Consider the following 15,340-nt stretch of genomic DNA (forward strand, 5'->3'; position numbering starts at 1 on the left):
CGCGTTGGAATTTGTACATCCTCAGATAGGTTTTTTCACCTCCTGATGTAGCGATGATGTGGTGATGATGCTCCACGAACTGCATGCTGGGATAAGATAGAAACTTTTAAAAGTCCTTGTCACCCCATCCTCGGGGTTCAATTCCTCTTTGGACCTGTTGCGCAATAAACTTTGATCTACAGCTATTTGCTCCGGTTGGTGGCCGGACTCCTTCCTTTATTCTGCAGGGACCCACGGGCTCTGCCTGATGAGCTGGGTGGCTGAGCAGCCTCGCACCTGGGTCCCCCCCCCATAACACCAAATTAGCCTTTTATTGAACAGACCTAGGAGTAGACTTAGGGGGCATACAAGATCCGGGATCCGAGCCTTCTTCCCTTGGGGGTTCCCCAGCTGGTGCCTCCCCCCCTTTTCACCCAGCCAGTCCATGACAGCAACAGCAGCAACATCAGTAAAATAAGTATGATAATAATATGCACACTGGTCCTCTGGCTGGAAGATTAATAACTTCTGGGACTATGGAAAAGTACTATCTTCCCCAAATCCCAGAATAAGCAGTAGATCTGGGGTTGCCCCACGGGGTTCATGAGTGAAGATGGGGCCCCCAGGAGACTTCCCTGGTACCTGCAGCCCCTCCTTCCCTCTCTTGCAAGAAGGCTTGGGGGGAAATCTCCCATTAAATTACAGTATTTTAAGTTTTTTCTGAATGTGTAGGAAACAGGGAGAGGTTCTAGCGAAGAAGCAGTGTTTGGAGATCACACGTGGTGGGGGTGAGAAAGTTTGGTGCAAAAACCAGTCACACACATATGCACCAATTTTTCATGCTTAAGTACAGCAGTTTCAGCAGTAAACAAATACAGCACACAGGATATCTAAGTCAGGCACACAAACCAGCAGAAGGGAGCAAGGGAGGAAAGAGGCTGGAACGACGCAGAGCAATGGATGTGTGTCTTTCGCTTCCTGTCGCCTGGGAGGGAAGTCAGCAACTCAGCATATTCAGGGGCTTCACGAAGCAAAGCTTTCTGCCAGCTGCTTCCAGGCAAATGGGCATCCCAGAAACACACACTGTGATTCTTGGTGTGTTGCCATATCAATTGTTTTTGAAAGGTTATCATGATGTGGTCTAGAAACCAGTTTGGACAATATATCGCCCAGCCCTAATCCTCATTGACCACCAACAATCCAGACAAACGCTCTCCCCTTCTCTATCAAAAGGCACTTTACATCTTAGATCATAATCACATTGTTTGACATTGCCTTCAATATTTTATTACGATAGTTTTACACATAAAAAACCAGAACTTCACATACACAACATGTGTCAAAGACTGATTTCCTCCTGAGTTCATTTCTGTGAAGAAAAGAGTGAACTCTGAGAGGAAGACCTCCAATACTCCATACATCTAAATGGGTTCTTACATCTGAGAGTCTCTGGGTTTTCCTTAAACACTCCATTGTAAATAAAGCACTTTTTGCAATCTTTTCATTTAAACTGCTTCTCCTCTTTGAGTCTGTTGATGGTTTGTAGGGTTTCAACTCCAAAGGTTCTTCCTGTCCGTGAATCTGTTGATTTAGAATTTCCACCAAGACTGAACCTCTATCTACTTTCATGATATTTATAAGGTTTGTGTTTTGTGTGAGTTTTTTCACATAAATCAAGGGTTCCACTCTGACTGGAGCTCCTTCCACAGTCCATACATTTAAACAGTTTCTCCCCTGTGTGTCTGCTGATGTTTTGTAAGATTTCCACTCCGACTGAAGCTCTTTCCGCACTCCAGGCATTTAAATGGTTTCTCCCCTGTGTGAGTCTGTTGATGTATATTGAGGTGTGCACTCTGACTGAAGCACTTTCCGCACTCCAGGCATTTAAATGGTTTCTCCCTTGTGTGAGTCCGTTGATGAATTCTAAGGGTTGTTATAAATTCATAGAAAATCAACCATACATTGGATCTGCACTGTTCCACTTCTTTTTACTTCATGAAGGAAGGACTACAAAATGGGGAAGGTTTGATACAGGGCAGCCATAATGCCTTGAGCATACCAGCACATAGACAGAAGCCCTGACCAGTTGGCATGGCAACCTTGATGGTCCCAGACAGAAGACCATCAAGGACACAACGGACTTGCATATGGGAGTAGATTCAACACAGACTGGAACAAAGGACAATGATCAGATCTCCCCTCTGGGGGCAGGAAACTGTCAACTCCCCTTTGTCTTCTGGAAGTGACTCATGGGAAGGGGGAAAGAGGAACCAGCCAGGTGTCAAGATACTCAGGTTACTTCCACAACCCCTCCCTCAACCCCTCCTGTTTGTGATGTGTCAATGATGTAGTCATGATGTACTTGTGATGTAGTTCCAGGGGTGTAGTTTGGGGGATTAGTAGCTAATAAAAGTTGGGGTCTTCTTTTGTTCGGGACTTCCATTAGCTAAAGTGGTACCTCAGGTTAAGAACAGTTTCAGGTTAAGAACAGACCTCTGGAACAAATTAAGTTGTTAACCCAAGGTACTACTGTATTATGTCAATATTTTTATTGTTCTGTAGGTGATGGGTACTGGACAGATGTCCAGAGATGTATCTGATAGAGTGACCAACTGTTGAACTTGTGTAACCCTTTGATACCCTTCCCTATTTGTGCCATACTAGTGAAGATGCTACTCGAAAAGTATTCCAGGTGAAGAGGGGAGGTTTTAAAAGTCGATGTAAATTGTTCAGAATTGCTCAAACAAAGAGGGATTGCAAGGAGCTCCAAAAAGATATCTCCAAACAGGGTGAATGGGCAGTAAATACAGTTCACTGTCAACAAGATTAAAGTGATGCATTTTGTGACACACACACAAAAAACCCCTCTTAATATCAGGCACAGGATCATGAGGTCTGAACTGGATTTCTCTGTGTGCTCTAGGAGACCAGGGGAGAGGGGAGCTGGTCGCAGCAGGAGGGGGAGTCTCACTGGATGCTTCAGCTGATGGCCTCCTCTGGGTCTCCTGGCCCCCTCCTATCCTCCCTCTGAGCCTGAACTGCTCTCTGCCCCAGCCTCTTCCTGCTCACCAAACCCTGTTTCCTCCTCAGCTTGCAACACCTCCCCTCCCATTCTGCTCCCTTTTCTCCCTCTTTCTGCTCATCGCCATCCCACCACCAGTCCCCAGGATCTGAGCCTTCTTCCCTTGTGGGTCCCCCAGACTGGTGCCTCCCCCCCTCCCCCAGCCAGTCCATGACAGCAAAAGCAGCAGCAACAACAGTAAAATCAGTAGGATAGCAATATGCACTGTGGTCCTCTGGTAGGAAGACTCCCTAAGCATGATTGACTAATAACCTCTGGAAAAATATTATCCTCCCCAACCCCAGAATAAGCAGTAGCGCTGGGGTTCCCCTATGTGGTTCATGACTGAAGATGGGCCCTCCAGGAGACTTTCCTGGTACCTGCAACCCATCCTTCCCCCTCTTGCAGTTAGGCTTGGGGGGGGGGGATCTCCCATTAAATTTTAAGTTTTCTTCAGAACGTGCAGGGGGCAGGGATGAAGTTCTGTTGAATGTTTGGGGATCATGCGGTGGTGGGGATGACAGAGTTTGGTGTAAAAACCACTCTGACACAAAAATACCCATCTTTCATGCTTGAGTACAGTGACTCCAGGGCCTTAGCCAAGTATCGGCGGGGTAGGGGCCACGTGTAGATCAATTCCCACACTGACGCCAAAAACACAAACAGAAGCAGCAGGACTTCTTCCGTAATACTTTACTGAGCTTTCAAAGCATACGGTTCTCACTGGGTCCCCAGTGAGGCACAAAACTTTGCTCCTGAGAGCAGATCCAGTTTCAGCAGTAAAAAAATACAACACACAGGATATCTAAGTCAGGCACACACACCGGCAGAAGGGAGCAAGCGAGGAAAGAGGCTGGAACGACACAGGGCAATGGATGTGTGTCTTTCGTTTCCCCTCGTTTTGGAGGGACGTCAGCAACTCGGCATCTGCAGGGGCTTCACGAAGAAAAGCTTTCTGCCGCTGCTTGCAGGCACATCCCAGAAACACACACTGTGATCTGTGGTGTATTGCCATATCAGTTGTTCTTCGAAGGTTATCGAGATGTGGTCTAGAAACCAGTATTGGACCAGATATCAATATAGAGCCGAGCCCTAATCCTCACTCACCACCAGCAAACCAGATTCATCCTCTCTATCAAAAGGTACTTTACCTCTTAGATTATACTCACATTGTTAGACATTGCCTTCAATATTTCATTGCTGTTCAGTTTTACATATAAACACAAGAATTTCAAATACACATCGCGTGTTTAAGACTGATTTCCTGCTGAGTTCATTGCTGTGAAGAAAGAGTGGACACTGAAAGGAAAACGTCCCACTCTCCATACATCTAAATGGGTTCTTCCATGGGAAAGTCCCTGGATGTTCCTTAAACACTCCATTGTAAATAAAGCACTTTTTGCAATCTTTTCATTTAAACTGCTTCTCAAACTCCAGAATAAGCAGGTTGCCCCATGGGGTTCATGAGTGAAGATGGACCCACCAGGAGACTTCCCTGGTACCTGCAGCCCCACCATCCCAGTCTTGAACTTAGGCTTTGGGGGGAAATCTCCCACTGAATTTCAGTATTTCAAGATGAGGTTCTGTTGAAGAAGAAATGTTTGGAGATCATGTAGTGGTAGGGGTGACAGAGTTTGGAGCAAAAACCATCTTGTGTGCTTGAGTACAGCAACTCCAGGGCATGAGCTAAGTAGCAGCAGGGGAGCGGCCACGTGTAGAGCAAGTGCCACACTGAGGTCAAAAAGACACACACAGGCAGCAGGACTTCTTCAGTAATAGTTTACTGAGCTTTCAAAGGCTACAGTTATGACTGGGACCACAGTGAGGCACAAAACTTAGCTCCTGAGAACAAATCATTCATATGGTTTCTCCCCTGTGTGAGTCAGTTGATGCACGCTGAGGTGTCCACTCTGACTGAATTTCCTTCCGCACTCCATGCATTTAAATGGTTTTTCCCCTGTGTGAGTCCGTTGATGTGTTCTAAGGGTTCCATTATCACGAAAGCTCTTTCCGCACTCCATACATTTACATGGTTTCTCCCCTGTGTGAGTCTGTTGATGTCTTCTAAGGTTGCCATTATCACGAAAGCTCTTTCCGCACTCCATACATTCATATGGTTTCTCCCCTGTGTGAGTCCGTTGATGTGTTCTAAGGGTTCCATTATCACAAAAGCTCTTTCCGCACTCCATACATTCATATGGTTTCTCCCCCGTGTGTGTCCGTTGATGTATTCTAAGGCTTCCTTTGAAACTGAAGCTCTTTCCGCACTCCATACATTCATATGGTTTCTCGCCTGTGTGAGTCCGTTGATGTATATTGAAGTTTCCACTATTACTGAAGCTCTTTCCACAATGCATACATTTATATGGTTTCTCCCCTGTGTGAGTCCGTTGATGTGTTCTAAGGGTTCCATTATCACTAAAGCTCTTTCCACACTCTATACATTTAAATGGTTTCTCCCCTGTGTGAGTCCGTTGATGTCTTCTAAGATTTCCATTATCACTAAAGCTCTTTCCGCACTCCATGCATTTAAAAGGTTTTTCACCCGTGTGAGTCAGTTGGTGCATATTTAGGTGTCCACTCTGACTGAATTTTCTTCCGCACTCCATGCATTTAAATGGTTTTTCCCCTGTGTGAGTCCGTTGATGTGTTCTAAGGGTTCCATTATCACTAAAGCTCTTTCCACACTCCATACATTCATATGGTTTCTCCTCTGTGTGAGTCCGTTGATGTATTCTAAGGCTTCCTTTTAAACTGAAGCTCTTTCCGCACTCCATACATTCATATGGTTTCTCCCCTGTGTGAGTCCGTTGATGTTTTCTAAGGTCTCCACTCTTACTGAAGCTCTTTCCACAATGCATACATTTATAAGGTTTCTCCCCTGTGTGAGTCCGTTGATGTTTTCTAAGGTCTCCATTCTGACTGAAGCTCTTTCCACACTCTAAACATTTAAATGGTTTCTCCCCTGTGTGAGTCTCTTGATGTCCTCTAAAGGTTCCATTATCACGAAAGGTCTTTCCACACTTCATACATTTAAATGGTTTCTCCCCTGTGTGAGTCTGTTGATGTCTTCTAAGTTTTCCATTATCACTAAATCTCTTTCCACACTCAATGCATTTAAATGGTTTTTCCCCTGTGTGAGTCCGTTGATGTCGTGTAAGGTTTGCATTGAAACTAAAGCTCTTTCCACACTCCATACATTCATATGGTTTCTCCCCTGTGTGAGTCCGTTGATGTGTTCTAAGGTTTCCATTATCACGAAAGCTCTTTCCGCACTCCATACATTCATATGGTTTCTCCCCTGTGTGAGTCCGTTGATGTCGTCTAAGGATTGCATTTAAACTGAAGCTCTTTCCGCACTCCATACATTCATATGGTTTCTCCTCTGTGTGAGTCACTTGATGTCCTCTAAGGGTTCCATTATCACGAAAGGTCTTTCCACACTCCATACATTTACATGGTTTCTCCCCTGTGTGAGTCTGTTGATGTCTTCTAAGGTTTCCAATGAAACGGAAGCTCTTTGCACACTCCATACATTTAAAAGGTTTCTCCCCTGTGTGAGTCAGTTGATGCATATTTAGGCTTCCACTCTGACTGAATTGCCTTCCACACTCCATGCATTTAAATGGTTTTTCCCCTGTGTGAGTCCGTTGATGTATATTGAGGTGTCCACTCTGACTGAAGTTCTTCCCACACTCCTTGCATTTGAATCCTTTCTTGCCCATGTGAGTCGGCTGATGTGTTCTATCAGTGAAAGTCTTTCCACACTCCATACCTTTAAATGGTTTCACCACTTTTGGGGTTTGTTTATGTGAGCTATGTGTGCTCATTCAATGAAGCATGTTCCACATTTCACACATTTTAAGGTCTATATCTAATGAAACCAAAGGTGCCCTTTCCCCTCGAAGTCTGTCTCTCTTCTCCATGACCCTCCTCAGCGTGGGAGGAAAGGAAATCCTGTTTGGGTTTCAAGGAAGAGAACAAAGGAAAAGAGAGCATATCAGATGCCATTAGCACCACCTCATATTTCAACATATCCTATATTTCCCCTGCATGCTACCCAGGTTCCAAATTTTGGGGAAATGAAGATGCAATGATGTCAAATGATAGTAATGCATCAGCAACCTTTCATTATCCTCAATCATCATTAATAAAGCAGCATGATCTTGGAAAACAGCCTTTTCACATCAATTGTTTTCTCACAGGAAATGCAGCTACTCTCTCTCCATGAAAAGGCCCTCTCTGTCTCTGGTTCATCTTTTCTTTGGACATTTCCCATCATCCGCATCATAATCCTCCATCCACCCCTGTTTACACCCCTAGATCTTCATGAATCACCTGCACAGTCCCAATGGCCTCAGGAAGTCCATGTGGACCATTATTTGAGACCATTATATGAAACCCAGGTCTACATCTTTTCCAGGGACTTTGGTCTGGGTCAGTCAGAGAACTAGTGGCAAGGCTTGGTGCTTGGGGTCAGCTGAATGGGTGCTCAGGGAAGCTCCTGTTCTGGGAGATGGACCTCTGTCTACATGCCTTGCATTGCATGGAGAGAGCAGGAGAAGCAGAAGGAAAGCAGCTGGCAAATGGGGAACACCCCCCCATTGTTCCTTATAATAATGATGTGCTGCCTGATCTCTTGCACCGTCTTCTGACACAGGACTATCCTAATCTGGCACTGAAAAGCTGGATATTAAAGGCAAATGGATAACTCTACTTAGTGGAAACTTCATCCTTGAATATGTAGTACTGATTCATTAACAACCTGAAGTTGTGCTATTTCTTGAGATATGAATTTATTCCTGATCTGAGTGTTTTTTCCTACTCTGCTAACTATATGTCAGTCTAGGAGATCGTTATGAAGGAGCAAGATCTGAGACCTAGAGCCCTAAACAGGCTCGGCCCAGTAGACCTGAAGGAGTGTCTCCAGCCCCATCCTTCACTCTGCACACTGAGGTTCTCCTCTGAGGGTCTTCTGCTGGTTCCCTCCCTTCAGAGGTCAAGGAAATGAACAATTACCTGACATTTAGAAGATAGTTGAAGGGAGACCTGTATTAGGAGGTGCAAGAGATCAGGCAGGTCACAAAATGTTTTGGGTGGAGAAAATCACAGGGTTGCTGTAAACAATAATCCCACCCACACACTCTCATTCACATACAGTCTGTAAATTTGGGAAGGTCACACACCTCACCTGTGCTAATACTGGCAGTCTTTGGCCTGCATAGGCACACCCGGTGTGTAGAGCCTCCAGCCACAAGCACTGTCTATCATGAAAATGGGTCCTTTGACTGGGAAGAATCTCAGCTTGTCAGTCACTCTGACATTGCCTACAAAAAGTAAGAGGAACAGAAATGCCTTTGAGGTGCACCTTCTATAGCAATCCTGAGATCGGACTTCCGGGTTAGCGCCATCGGCTAATGGCGGATTCCTTCCAAGCTCCGGAGGGAATCGGCTCCGCAGGAATCGGGTCTTGCCGCTGCGGCGATGCGGGGACCCTCAGAAATCACAGGCACTGAAGCCTGTGAACTTGGTGACTCGGCGGGTCCAAAGGGTGCAGAATTATATATATTTTTTTAATTTTGTTTTGTTATTAGTATGAAAATTGGGGAATTCGTGGAAGGGAATTTGGGTCGACTTTAGAAAAAAGTTTTAAGAATGAGCACTGATGTTTAAATACTGATGTTTATAAGTTAAAATTGGTTTTTCTAAAATGAATTAAATATAAAAAGGTCAAAAATTGGGGACAAGAACTTGTTGAATTAACAATTTGAATTGGAATATAAGAAGGGGAGGTGTGGGGAAGTCAGGGAAATATGTTATTGAAAATAAGGATTGTAAACTTTATGTGTTTTTAACTTTTTTGTTTTTTTGTTTTTTTAATGTATAAAGGTGGAAAAATTCAATAAATATCTTTTTTTAAAAAATATAGCAATCCTGAGATCAATTAAACAGGTTCTGCACCCCTGTTTCTGATGAAAGGTGTACATTATCCTCATCCTCAATGAACCAGGCAGTGGAAAAGACACTTAAAGATGGAAGCCTGAGAGAGAGGAAAAGGTTTCTGGCTGCTTCCTGGGGGGGACTGAGGAAACAAAGAGCCGCTTCTGAGAAGGCCTCCCCCCTCCCCTCTTCCTCTTCCTCTTTCCTCTCCTCTCCAGGACGAACAATGGTTGGACTGGGCAGATTCGCTGTGTCTGGACAGGGCAGGAGCTTATGGGGTGGGAAGAGGATGGAGCTTGCAGGAAGGAAGGGGTGGGGGGACAGGACCCCCCACTTTCCAGGGATCCCTCTCTGGTTGCCTTGAAGGGGGGGTCGATTCTTGGGTGGGAGGGAGAAGCCAAGGCGGCCCCTCTGGAGATTCCTCGTGGGCGCACGATGGAGACGTCTCCCCAAAGACTGGTCTCCTCCCCCCAACCCCGCCAATGCTTCGCTTCCTTACCCGGGGATGCTCCCCTCCCTCCTCCCCCCAGCTCCCCCCACCCTTGGCCCCCTCCCTCTCTCCCGGAGTCTCTCCTGCACCCAGAGGCCCCTTTGGCGCGGCTCACCCCTCGCCATGCGCGACCCATCTCTCCACCCGGAGGGTCCCCCCAAGACGAGATGGGGAGGGACGGGGGGTCTCTATCTAGGCGTCTTTCGTGCCCGTTAACCCTTTCATGGTCTGCCTCTCTCCGCGCGGAGCGCACAGGGCCCCAGGGATGCCTGCGCGGGGGAAAGGGGGCCAGGGAGTCCTCGTGGGACCCCGTGCGTGGGCGCCCCATGTCCACCCCTGCCGAGGAAAGCCCCCTTCGCAGCACACGTTCAGGGATCCAGGCCCTGCCGGGGGGGCCCACGGAAGGCGCTTTGGGGAGCTGGCGCGGGGTCCCTCTCCGGGTCCTCCTCTCCCCTCTCCCCACCCCCGCGACCCCTTTACCTCTTTGTCCTCGATCCCGATTCTCATTTCCTTTCCTGCAACATCGATGTTTTTTGGGGGGGTCCCCTGCCGCCCCTCCTCCCCTTTCCGAAAGGGCGCGCCCCTAGAGCTATGGCGCTGAGCGGCAATCCGGCGTAGAAGCTCCACTTCCGGGAGAAGCAGTCAGGTTGGGAGGGGGGTCACCCCTCCCTTATTCCCGGAACAGAATCCGGATTGGAGGAGGAGGAGGAGGAGGAGGAGGAGGAGGAGGATGAAGATCCTGATATTTTCAAAGGAGACGCCCAGGACAGCCTTGCAGCTAGAGGGATGTCTGAATACTATTATGGTTCTTATTGGAAGAGGGCAGTTAAAAGGAGAGGGAAACTGGGGTTGTTGACAGGGGTGGGTGACGGGTCCATGTTTCTGAATGCCAAAGACTCCTACTTTGGGACAAATCTGTGATGCATCAAAGATGCTGTGGAAAAATGTATTGTGGGAAATGGGGAGAGGTCTTAAAAATCCATGCAACCATCTTCTCGGGGTTCCTACTCTTGGTGTGTTTGAACCTTGTTGCAACAAATAAAGATCAGGTCAACTGCCCGCCGTTTGCTTCTTTAACTTGGCTGGATTCTCCTTCTTTTGCTGACCGGAGGGACCCCCGGGGAGGGGCGCCCTGACGAGCTGGGCAGCGGAGGAAATCCGCACCCGGGGATATTTTCCTTCTCAACTCCTTCCCACCTGAGCCTCACCCCCTTACCTAAAAGCCAGACACAGCACAATGTGACAGGATTGTGACTCCTGCCCTCAGCAAACAAAATAGGACACCCCCCCCCGAGCAAAGCAACCCCGGGATGCTGAGGTCCCCCAATCCTTGAAATGAAAAGGGGAGGGGCTCGAGAAACCTTCAGGGAGCAGGCGGGGAGGGGGCTGCCCAGGCTCCAGGAGCTCCTTCTCGCTGGTTCCTCCCCATCGCCCTCCTGCTGCCTGCCTCCCCTCCGCTTCTACTGGTCCTTTGCAAGTGCGGGGAAGCTCTAGTCCCCCGGCCCCCCTCAAATTCCTGCTAAGAGCCCCACATTGCACGTGGCCGGCTCACCTGCAGCGAAACAAAACGCAGCTGCCCTGGCAGAGTGGAGCCAGGCTGGGGGGCACCGTGGGGACCCCAGAAATGTGTCCCTAGAGGAAATGCGCCTCCCCCCTTCTCTGGTGCTCAAGTGCTGCCGGTGGGCTTCCCAGAAGAGGCCCCTGCTTGGCTCCTGGGAGGACAGGGGCCCCTTGGGCCTGATCCTGCAGGGCTCACCTTACGTTCTGGTGCAAGTGAACCCTCCTTTGTCCTTCAGGGAGAACTGGGTTTCCCAAATTTGGGTCTCCAGCTGTTTTTGGAGTACAGCTCCCATCACCCCTACCTAGCAGGACCAGTGGTCAGGGATGATGGGAATTGTAGTCAGGCCCTCCAGGTGGCTCTGGCAAGTGAGCCCAGCTGCGTATGACAAGGGTGAGGGGGGGGGATTCCTTCCTGGTGTTACGGAAATTACAGGGGAGGGGGTTACGATCTGACATTATGCCCTGGAACGAGGAACCCCAAACGCCTCTCCCCTCAGTCGCAAAAGCACGACTCACACATCTTATAAATACAGGAAAACACGGTCTCTGCATATTATGGATGGGATTTACGGACTTCGTGTTTTATGAATGAGATTTATGAATAACTGAAGCTCACCAATCAAGAGCGCTGTGTTTTGACAGCTAGCCAATGGGGGAATCCGTAGACGGCTGAAACTGCCTCCTAACCAGCCTTTCAGCTCAGCCTCTGCACGATTTTCTGAGCACCTTCCTGCTGCTCAAACTATGGGTATATTAAAGCCATTTTGGTTTCGATTGCCTAAAGTTACAAAGATTGTGTCTGAATGTATCCTTTCAACTTGACAGCTCAGAGAATGATACCTAAATTTGTAAATTCATATAAAATCCATACTTTAACCGATTCTTCCCATTCCAACGCCATTTTCACTCTTAAGAAAAAGTAAATTTAGGCTTCACCCTCCTCCATGACCTTGGAAGCGGATAGCCACGTAGGCAGTGAGAACAGGGCCTCCTGCCAAAATCCCCTGAGCGTGAGAGCACGTACACTTCGCCCCACCCAGGGAGTGACCAAGGGGCGACAACAGACTTCCACAGAGGCAGCTGACCAAGCCAGGTGTCGCAGGAAACCCCCTCCCCCAATCATTCAGTTTTTACAAACTTGACACACACACGCACCCACACACTACATACGCTACGCTTCTGTTATAAATTCATAGAAAATCAAGCATACATCGAATCTGCACCGTTCCACTTCTTTTTACTCCATGAAGGAAGGACTACAAAATGGGGAAGGTCTGATACAGGGCAGCCACAATCCCTTCAGCATACCAGCACATCCACAGGAGCCCTGACCAGTTGGCATGGCAACCTTGATGGTCCCAGACAGAAGACCATCAAGGACACAACGGACTTGCATATGGGAGTAGATTCAACACAGACTGGAACAAAGGACAATGATCAGATCTCCCCTCTGGGGGCAGGAAACTGTCAACTCCCCTTTGTCTTCTGGAAGAGACTCGTGGGGAGGGGGAAAGAGGAACCAGCCAGGTGTCAAGATACTCAGGTTACTTCCACAACCCCTCCCTCAACCCCTCCTGTTTGTGATGTGTCAATGATGTAGTCATGATGTAGTTGTGATGTAGTTCCAGGGGTGTAGTTTGGGGGATTAGTAGCTAATAAAAGTTGGGGTCTTCTTTTGTTCGGGACTTCCATTTTGCTTCATCTTCTTGTGGGTGGGAGTCCTGTTGCGACAGTTTCCAATAAAGGCCAAGCCTACAGGCTGCTGTTTTGCTCCAAATTGTCCTAGTTGGTGTCTTTTTTGTCCAAGGGAGCCCTCAGATTCCTTTAACACAGGTGTTCTGAAAGCCCAGCTCAGGAGAAGCCCTGAGGGCAAGGATGTAATTTGATTATGAATTGATTTTAGAATGTATTTCAATTAATTGATTGTGATTTTATGTAAACTGTGTTACTTTTACTGTTGTTAGCTGCTCTGAGCCCGGCTTTGGCCGGGGAGGGTGGGAAATAAATATATTTTATTTTATCCATCATCATCATCATCATTATTATTATTATTAGAGTGGCAGCTCGGGTTACAGACGCTTCAGGTTACAGACTCTGCTAACCCAGAAATAGTACCTTGGGGTAAGAACTATGCTTCAGGATGAGAACAGAAATCGTGCAGTGGTGGCACAGCAGCAGCGGGAGGCCCCATTAGCTAAAGTGGTACCTCAGGTTCAGAACAGTTTCAGGTTAAGAACAGAACTCCGGAATGAATTAAGTTCTTAACCCGAGGTACTACTGTATTGTGTCGATAGTTTTCTTGATGTTTAGGTGATGGGTACTGGAGAGGTGTCCAGAGATGTATCTGATAGAGTGACCAATTGTTGCACTTGTGTAACCCTTTGATACATACTAGTGAAGATGCTACTTGAAAAGTATTCTGGGTGAAGGGGGGAAGTTTTAAAAGTCGATGTAAATTGTCCAGGGTTGCTCAAACAAAGAGAGATGCAAGGAGCTCCAAAAGGACCTCTCCAAATGGGGTGAATGGGCAGAAAATACAACATCATAAAGTGATGCAAAAAAACCTACACCCATTAATATAATGTATAGGCTCATGGGTCTGAACTGGATTTCTCTGTGTGCTCTAGGAGACCAGGGGAGAGGGGAGCTGGTCGCAGACGGAGGGGGAGTCTCCCTGGATGCTTCAGTAGCCGGGCTCTTCTGGGTCTCCTAGCCCCTCTTCCAGTGGCGTAGCGTGGGTTGTCAGCACCCGGGGCAAGGCAAGTAATTTGCGCCCCCTAACCCGTGGATTTGCGCCCCCTAACCCTAACCCCCAGATGTTGCACCCGGTGCGGCCAGCCCCCCCTGCACCCCCCACGCTACGCCACTGCATACATCACTACTGGGAAAACCAGAGCTTTAACTATACGGACCTTTGTTGGCAAGGTGATGTCTCTGCTTTTTAAGATGCTGTCTAGGTTTGCCATTGCCTTTCTCCCAAGGAGCAGGCGTCTTTTAATTTCGTGACTGCTGTCACCATCTGCAGTGATCGATCACTTTCTTAACCCTTTCCAAAGATGAGCCTCTCCCTGGTTTCTTAGCTTAGGCGCCTGCAGGATGCCCAGAAGGAAAACGCACTTCTATATTATTTCTAGAGCATCCTCGGGATCGCCACCCATTGCGTTGTCCACCGGGCCTCTTTGTTCCAGGTCAGCGGGTGGAGACTTGCAGTCTGCTGTCTGCCGAGGAGAGCGGTGGGAGCGCGAAGCTGGCCGCGGTCGCCCGGGATTGTTCCGCCAAAAGCCGGCAGGAGGCGCCCCGGACTGGGCCGCACCACAGGACCAGCAGCCGGGAACGGCGGCGGCGGCGGCAGCAGCAGCGGATCCACCTCCTCCCCGCCTGCCCGGCGCACGAGCTCCTGTCCCGGAGGCAGCCTCGGCGTGCGCCCTTGCTTGCTTGCCCGCCTGCCCGATCGTCCGTTCAGCTGCGCGCCCCGCCGCCGCCGCCGCCCCCAGTGAGTAGCCCCTTTCCTCCAGCCGCGCGCCTGCTTGCCCTGCTCCTCCGCCCCAGGCAGGATCAGCCCCCCTCGAGCCCAGGCGGCTTCCCTTCCTCGCCAGCCCCTTCGGGCGCCGCGCTCCCCGTCTCTTCTCCACGCGCCGGGACGAGAGCGATGCCCGGAGCAGAGAAAATGGCCGGGGAGAAGCTTTTCTTCGCCCTCTCCAGAGGCAGAAAAACGGCAAACCTCCTTCATGCGGGGTCCAGTTGAACTATGGAAATCGCTGTCGCCTTCCCTCTGGACTCGCGCCCCCCCCAGATGTTGCGCCCGGTGCGGCCGGCACCCCTGGCACCCCCACGCTACGCCACTGCCCTCTTCTCCTCCCTCTGAGCCTGAACTGCTCTCTGTCCCAGCCTCTTCCTGCTCACCAAACCCTGTTTCCTCCTCAGCTTGCAACACCTCCCCTCCCGTTCTGCTCCATTTTCTCCCTCTATCTGCTGATCGCCATCCCACCACCAGTCCCCAGGATCTGAGCCTTCTTCCTTGTGGGTCCCCCAGACTGGTGTCTCCCCCGCCCCTGAACCCAGCCAGTCCATGACAGCAAAAGCAGCAGCAACAGTAAAATCAGTAGGATAGTAATAAGGACTGTGGTCCTCTGGCAGGAAGACTCCCTAAGCATGATTGACTAATAACCTCTGGAAAAATATTATCCTCCCCAACCCCAGAATAAGCAGTAGCGCTGGGGTTCCCCTATGTGGTTCATGAGTGAAGATGGGCCCTCCAGGAGACTTTCCTGGTACCTACAACCCATCCTTCCCCATCTTGCAGTTAGGCT

General features: G+C 49.0%; 2 protein-coding genes across 2 annotated transcripts in view; both read right to left on the bottom strand.

Annotated features, from left to right (window-relative positions):
• The window catches only part of LOC128421943 (zinc finger protein 91-like), a 52,754-nt gene that overhangs the window by 9,513 nt on the left and 27,901 nt on the right, over window positions 1-15,340 (bottom strand). The gene's annotated exons all lie outside the window — the stretch shown is intronic.
• Window positions 4,804-10,106, bottom strand: LOC128421956 (oocyte zinc finger protein XlCOF6-like). The gene is made up of 3 exons (XM_053405336.1): window positions 9,951-10,106; window positions 8,232-8,367; window positions 4,804-6,997 (listed from the first exon to the last, which is right to left on the bottom strand). Exon 3 carries the CDS (start codon window positions 6,868-6,870, stop codon window positions 4,894-4,896), a length of 1,977 nt encoding a protein of 658 aa, XP_053261311.1. The 5' UTR covers window positions 6,871-6,997; window positions 8,232-8,367; window positions 9,951-10,106; the 3' UTR covers window positions 4,804-4,893.

The sequence above is a fragment of the Podarcis raffonei genome, chromosome 10 (genome assembly GCF_027172205.1).
Source record: "Podarcis raffonei isolate rPodRaf1 chromosome 10, rPodRaf1.pri, whole genome shotgun sequence".
Lineage (NCBI taxonomy): Eukaryota > Metazoa > Chordata > Lepidosauria > Squamata > Lacertidae > Podarcis > Podarcis raffonei.